The following is a 6,899-nucleotide window of genomic DNA, read 5'->3' as shown; positions in this document are numbered from 1 at the left end:
GACACTGTGGTAGACAGCAGTGTGAATGTTGTACTGAGCAGGTTGTTGTGTTTGTGTGAAGGTGTGGCTCTGCTATGGATCAGTGTGAGGACAGAGAGGAGGGAGTCCCTCCCTCTAAAACCACTCTGTGGGGGGAACATGAGAACCAGAGTAAAGCTCAGAGGTGAGATGAACATCTCTAACTGTCCATGACTCTTCTCCATGTCAGAGCTCAGCACTCACATCACTGACCTTCATTATTCACACTCAAACATCTGTGTGTGTGTTGTGTTGTAGAACAAAGCAGCAGAACAGACCTGCTGGACCTGAACCTGAACCTGGGTGTGAAGTCACCCAAGTTTCTGTGACAAATCTCAAACAGATTTATGAATCTGGTGAATTCAAAGATGGACGTCATTCTGCTGATAGAAGAATGTAATTTCTTTTTCGTCTTCTATTGTAGAACAAGTGCAATGTATTTGTTTGTTTTTATCATTTATTTGATCACATTTTGATTAAAGCTATTGTAAAAACACACTTGACTTTCATTTTCTTTGATCAGGATTCATGAGCAGAGACCAGCCTCTCCTGAACCCAGCTGTGTGTCCATGAAGAGTGATCGGTCTATGATTGATCCCATTGAGTTCAAAGATGGACACCAGTCTGTTGGAGGGTAAGATCAGCTCTCTCCTACAAACAACAATAGTCTGTACCCTGCCAGGACTAACAAGACCTCAGTTTTCCAGAGTTTGGGTGCCATCACAGCAAAGACATAAATGAATAAAATATTAACATAAGTCCTAAAACTAATTGACAGCCAGCATTAATAAGTACACAATGTGGAGTGACTTCTAGTTTTCAGACCCCAGAGACAGTGGGTATTTAATAAATCAAAGATTTTCAGTGGAGGATCCCTTTAAGTTACACTTGTGTGTTGGTGGTTTTGTTTCCATCAGAATGAATCAGGAAAGACCAGCCTCTCCTCAATCCAGCTGTGTGTCTATGAAGAGTGATGGGTCTATGATTAATCCCATTGAGTTCAAAGATGGACACCAGTCTGTTCATGAAGGGTAAGATCAGTTCTCGCCTACAAACAATAATCTGAAGACTATCAATAATACCGTCTCAATTTTAAACAGTATCAAACTCATGTTTTTTGAAAAAAAAAATAAAAAAAATCTCAATTGTTCAAGTTTAATGACACCATAACTAATTTAAGTGCAGAACCTGCAGTGTTACTGTTTTGTTTTGTTTTTTTTCACATTTTTGAGTAATAAGATTACTGCAACTTTTTAATCACTAAATATGACCTCAGTAATTAATGAAAATGTACATTTGTCCCTGTAAAAAAATTATATTCCCTTATTTCCCAACATTTCTCTTCTCCCTCTGTGTTTCTCTTGTTGCACTGGTTCAGAAATCCAGTTAGTGTTGTCAAGAAAATGATTCAGAAGAAGTTTAAACATGGACACCAGTCTGTTGATAAATTGTGAGAATGGAAAGTGTTGATTGTATTTCCTCTTTGAAAACATCACATCCAACTATGAGAACACTGTTTACATTAGAGATCACTTTGTGTTTCTGTCAGGATTCATCACTATAGAACACAACTCCTTTAACAAAGTGTAAATGTGCTAAAGTTGAATGTTGTTGCAGCGTTAAGCAGCAGAACTCAGAGGATCTCAGAGGTCAGTCTGTCCCTCAGCATCAAACAGATCTGGACTCTGTGTTTATGGTGAGAACTATTCTACATTCAACACGTATTGTCACATTAACCTGACTGAAGAATTTGTTCTGATTTACTGATGAAATGTAACATTTACTGAGCAGCTTATTAGATTCCAAATATTACAATCAAATCCATCAGTGCTGCAAACAGTCCAACGTTCATGAAGGTTATGATGTTCAATAACTGTTGAAACAGTTTCAGGTGTTGATTCCATTTCAACTGTGATTTTGGCCCTAATATTATACACACTGCTCTCAGTAATGGATTTAAACAGAGATCTGAATTTGTCTTCAGCTAAAAGTAAACTCGATATATTTCTCTGTTCCAGCTGCTGGAGGAGAACATTGTCAGTTTCGTGAAGAATGAGCTGAAGAAGATCCAGAAGGTTCTGGGTCCAGATTACTCAGAATGCTTAGAGAGTCAGAGGGAGGAAGAGGAGGTGTTGGTGGGTGAGGATGAAGATCAGAGGAGGAGCAGCAGAGAGTCATTCCTGAAGATCACTCTGCACTTCCTGAGGAGAATGAAGCAGGAGGAGCTGGCTGACCGTCTGCATAGCAGTAAGAGGATTTTATGTTCATGGTTTTTTATGTTGATTTTAAGTTTAGATTTTATTTTACCAGAGAATTAGTATCATGGTAGCATCCATCCTTCCATCCATCCATCCCTGGCGACATTTTCCAGCTCTTCCTGGGGGATCCTGAGGCGTTCCCAGGCTAGCCGAGAAATATAATCTCTCCAGCGGGTTCTGGGTCTGCCCCGGAGTCTCCTCCCAGGTGGACGTGTTTGGAAAACCTCCAGAGGAAGCCTCTCTGGAGGCATCCAAATCAGATTTCTATACCACCGCAACTGGCTCCTTTCAATGCGCAGGAGCAGCGGCTCAACTCCAAGCTCCCTACGGATGTCCAAGCTCCTCACCCTATCTGCTTGTATCCGCGATCTCGTTCTTTCGGTCACAACCCAAAGCTCGTGACCATAGGTGAGGGTTGGGACATAGATGGACTGGTAAATCGAGAGCTTCGCCTTGCGGCTCAGCTCTCTCTTCACCACGAAAGTCCAGTACAGCTCCTGCATTACTGCTGTCACCACACCGAGTTGTCTATCCACCTCACACTCCATGTTCTCATCACTCATGAACAAGATCCTGAGATACTTAAACTCCCTCGCTTGAGGAAGCAACTCCCCAGCTGAACAAAGACAGTCTTGTGATAGCAAAGTCTTTTCACTATAAATGTGTTTAGCGAGTGTTGTAGGTAGTTTGTAAAGCTTACTTACACACTGCCAGTGACAATTATGTCTGACAGAGCAGCAGAAACTTGGCACGGTCGTTTTACAGTACAAATCACTCCATAACTTGTGAATAAAGCAATTTTAGCAAAATCCACCAGTCACAGATCTAATTTATTGGCTCTACTGTCTACCCTTACAGTTTCAGGCCTTGAAAGCTACCCGTTCCCAAGTTATTCGGTAGCAAACAAACACAGACAGACCCACAAACCAGCTACTGTAACCTCACATGCGCCGGGGGTTAATGACTGCAATCTCCATAAGACTTTAAATCCTTCACTAGCCTCCGCTGGCTCACTGTGTGTCACTTGTGTGTGTGTCATGAGAACAACAGGTGAGATCCAATGTGGCAGCACAAATCAAACAAACAACCAAGCTTTATCAAACTACTCACCCAACCAGTGACGTGCGGTGAGGTTCATGGCTGGTGAGGCGCTGACTTCATCAGAATCAGATTTACAAATATATACACTCTACACAGTAGCATATTTGCCATTTGATTGACAGCAGTTTACCGGCTATGTTTCATATCTGCATTCTTTACACGTACAAGCTGTAGCCCACAAAACGCATGTTTCTTTTTTTTTCAGTTATTGCAGTCTTAGCTTTACCTTTTAAATGAAGTCCATGCTCCGCTCCTTCTGGACGAAATATGCGTTGCTTTTTTATAAAAGTTTCCTTATCTTCCTTCGCTGCACTTGACTTGCTAACTGTATATCGTACCTAGTCTAGCTTGCTGTCACTTACTCTGCAGCTGCGGAGTCACAAGAAGCATGTCTGGGATCAGAGCGCCCCCTGCCATGAGGCAAGAGAACTGCCTGCCTCACCTGGAACCTCTTCTCAGCCGTTTATGATCGCTCAGCACACGAAACACGTTACACACATACAGTTGGTGACAAAAAAACACTGTAAATTATTATATACATCATCTGAACTATGGAACATCAGTTCATATATTAAATGTGTTTGAACCGTTTTATTGCCGACATGCAGACAGCCAGCTTAATCCAAGTGAGGTTGAGCTTGCTGCTGCAAGGTGGAAGTGTAACGATCTGAATCCAGAGATGACTAGGTGTCAATTCTATCCCTAAATCTTGGAAGGAGGCATATGTTTTGCCCATTTTTAAAGGAGAGGATCCCACTAACGTTGACAACTATCGGCCAATTTCAAAACTCTTAGTGGTTGCTAAAATTATGGAATCCCTGGTGAATGATCAGTTAAAGGAGTTTTTATTAAAAAGTGGTCAGCTTAACTCTATTCAGTCTGGCTTTAGATATGGTCACAGCACAATAACTTCTGCCTCCAAAGTGCTGAATGACTTAACTCAAAACCTTGATAATAATAAACACTGTGCAGCAGTGTTTATTGATTTATCCAAGGCATTTGACTCTGTGGACCACACCATCTTAATTAATAGGCTTCATGATATTGGCTTGAGTCTCAGTTGGGTTAATTGGTTTGCTATTTATCTTTCGGACAGGTCCCAGACAGTCCTTGTCGATGGGCAGAGGTCATCTCCTAAGTCAATTGCTCGGGGTGTGCCCCAAGGTTCCATTCTGGGGCCCATCTTGTTCATGATCTATATCAACAACATTGGCAGAGATATAACAGATTCTGATTCTTCTAACTTTCAACTGTACGCTGATGATACAATTGTTTATTCTTATGCTTCCTGTCTGTCTTGCGCTTTCCACCACTTACAAAAATTGTTTACTTTGATTCAGGCCGACTTTAAAAACCTTAAGCTGGTCTTAAATGCGAGTAAAACAAAAGTTATGCATTTCTCTAGATCACACTCCAGGCCTCCTGCTCCTAACATCTCCACTTCTGAGGGAAAGTGCATAAAACTAGTGGATTCCTATAAATACCTTGGGGTTTGGCTTGATTCCAGACGAACCTTTTCCACTCATTTGGATAGACTTGTCAAAAAACTCAGATTAAATCTAGGTTTTTATTTTAGAAATAAGCAATGTTTTCACCTCGCTGCCAGAAGGAGACTTGTCATGACTACCTTTCTCCCTGTGATCGATTATGGTGATGTTCTTTATATGCATGCCCCTGCTGCATCCCTTAAGGTGTTAGACACTGTATATCATGGTGCCTTGCGTTTTATTCTAAACACCAAATCTCTCACCCATCACTGTCTCTTACATGAAGTGTCTGGACTGACATCACTCCATTACCGCAGATGGCTCCACTGGCACATTTTCATCTACAAAGCCATCTTAGGGTTTCTCCCTGGCTATTTAAATCGCCTCCTTGTTCACTTTACCAGTGGGTACAGCCTCCGCTCCCAGGACATTTTATTGTTCTCGGTCCCTCGTGCCTTCACTGCATTCGGGAAGACTGCGTTTTGTTACAATGCCCCTTGGTCCTGGAATTTGATCCAGAAAACGCTCAAATTGTCTGACCTCGTTTCCTTGGGAGATTTTAAATGTTTGTTACAAACTGTAAAAAAAGAAGTCTGTAGCTGCTTTAAATGAGTTTTTTATGTACTGTATGTATTCCATATATTTATGCCTTATAGTGATGTTATATTACTTACCTTATTTTTTGTGTGTTGTATTGTTGTAAACCTTGTTGCTGCCCTCTTGGCCAGGGCTCCCTTGTAAAAGACATGTCAATCTCAATGGGACTCACCTGGTTAAATAAAGGTTAAATAAAATAAATAAAATAAAAAACTGTAGACAGGAAAAAGGTCCAGGCATGTAGCAGGCAGAGCAGGTGGGGAGGGTCAGGCACAAAGGCACAGAAAAAAACAAGTTAGCAACGAGGATGACAGAACTGAGGAAAAGCGGAGACTTGGGCTTGAGTATGAGGGGGGCGAAAATCAGAGGTTAGCGTGGCTGTTGCCCCAAGGGTGGTGCAGAAAGCTTTTCATACCTCAGATGTGAATTGAGGTCCTCGGTTGGACACAATGTTGGTTGGGATGTTGTACAGCGTAAACACTTGACCGACCATGATGTCAGCAGTCTCCTTAGCAGAGGGGAGTTTCGGCAGGGCAATGAAGTGGGAAGCTTTAGAAAAACAATCGACAATAGTGAGTATGGTGGTGTTACCTGAGATGGTGGTAATCCTGTGATGAAGTCCAAGACGGTGTGGCACCAGAGTCGCTTTGTGATGGGAGTGGCTGAAGAAGACTGCAGCTGAGTTGATTTGAGGTCTTATTGCAGGCACAGATGGAACAAGCAGCAAAAATTTCCTGGGTGTGGGGTTGCATAGTAGGCCACCAAAACCTTATTCATAGCAACTTTAAGGTTCATGTCGTCCCAGGGTGGCAAGTCAGGTGTGACAAATGGGTCCACTGTAGAACCACAGGTGATGAAATCAGAGTCTGGTGACCAGATAGGTGGTGAAGTTGGGGTTCTGATAGCATACAGTTGCTAATCAAATGGCAGGAAGAAAGGGGATAATGAACAACAGGGGATGGAATCGGGGGTCTGTGACCATCAAAATAAAAGAAAATTACTTTCTTCATCAACATGTTGGACACGAACAGGCATCCTTTCTATAAACTAACAGCCTCCCAAATCCAACATTACAAATACAAGCAAAAAATGCTAACTGATTTCTGTTTTGTAGTTTAGTTACTCATTAAGAGTTAAAAGAGTTAAAAATTCAATCAGATAATTTTAGCAGCTTTAAGATCTCAAATTTACTGTGGCATTAACTCAATAACATGTCTTCTTTGTTCAGGGACTATCACTGCAATGTGCCGACAACAACTCAAGTCCAACCTGAAGAAGAAGTTCCAGTGTGTGTTTGAGGGGATCGCTAAAGCAGGAAACCCAACTCTTCTGAACCAGATCTACACAGAGCTCTACATCACAGAGGGAGGGACTGCAGAGGTCAATGATGAACATGAGGTCAGACAGATTGAAACAGCATCCAGGAAACCAGACAGAG

General features: G+C 41.9%; 1 protein-coding gene across 1 annotated transcript in view; it reads left to right on the top strand.

Moving 5' to 3' along the window:
- Positions 1-138: 138 nt before the first annotated feature.
- Positions 139-6,899, top strand: part of LOC103371401 (tripartite motif-containing protein 16-like) — a 32,663-nt gene continuing 25,902 nt past the window's right edge. The window contains exons 1-6 of the mRNA XM_008300713.1: positions 139-163; positions 277-343; positions 542-652; positions 1,636-1,714; positions 2,037-2,265; positions 6,690-6,859. Coding sequence (XP_008298935.1) covers positions 139-163; positions 277-343; positions 542-652; positions 1,636-1,714; positions 2,037-2,265; positions 6,690-6,859 — 681 coding nt within the window. The remainder of the gene's footprint in view (positions 164-276; positions 344-541; positions 653-1,635; positions 1,715-2,036; positions 2,266-6,689; positions 6,860-6,899) is intronic.

The sequence above is a fragment of the Stegastes partitus genome, unplaced genomic scaffold, assembly GCF_000690725.1.
Source record: "Stegastes partitus isolate 25-593 unplaced genomic scaffold, Stegastes_partitus-1.0.2 Scaffold1578, whole genome shotgun sequence".
NCBI lineage: Eukaryota > Metazoa > Chordata > Actinopteri > Pomacentridae > Stegastes > Stegastes partitus.
This window is presented reverse-complemented; position numbering and strand designations above follow the sequence as displayed.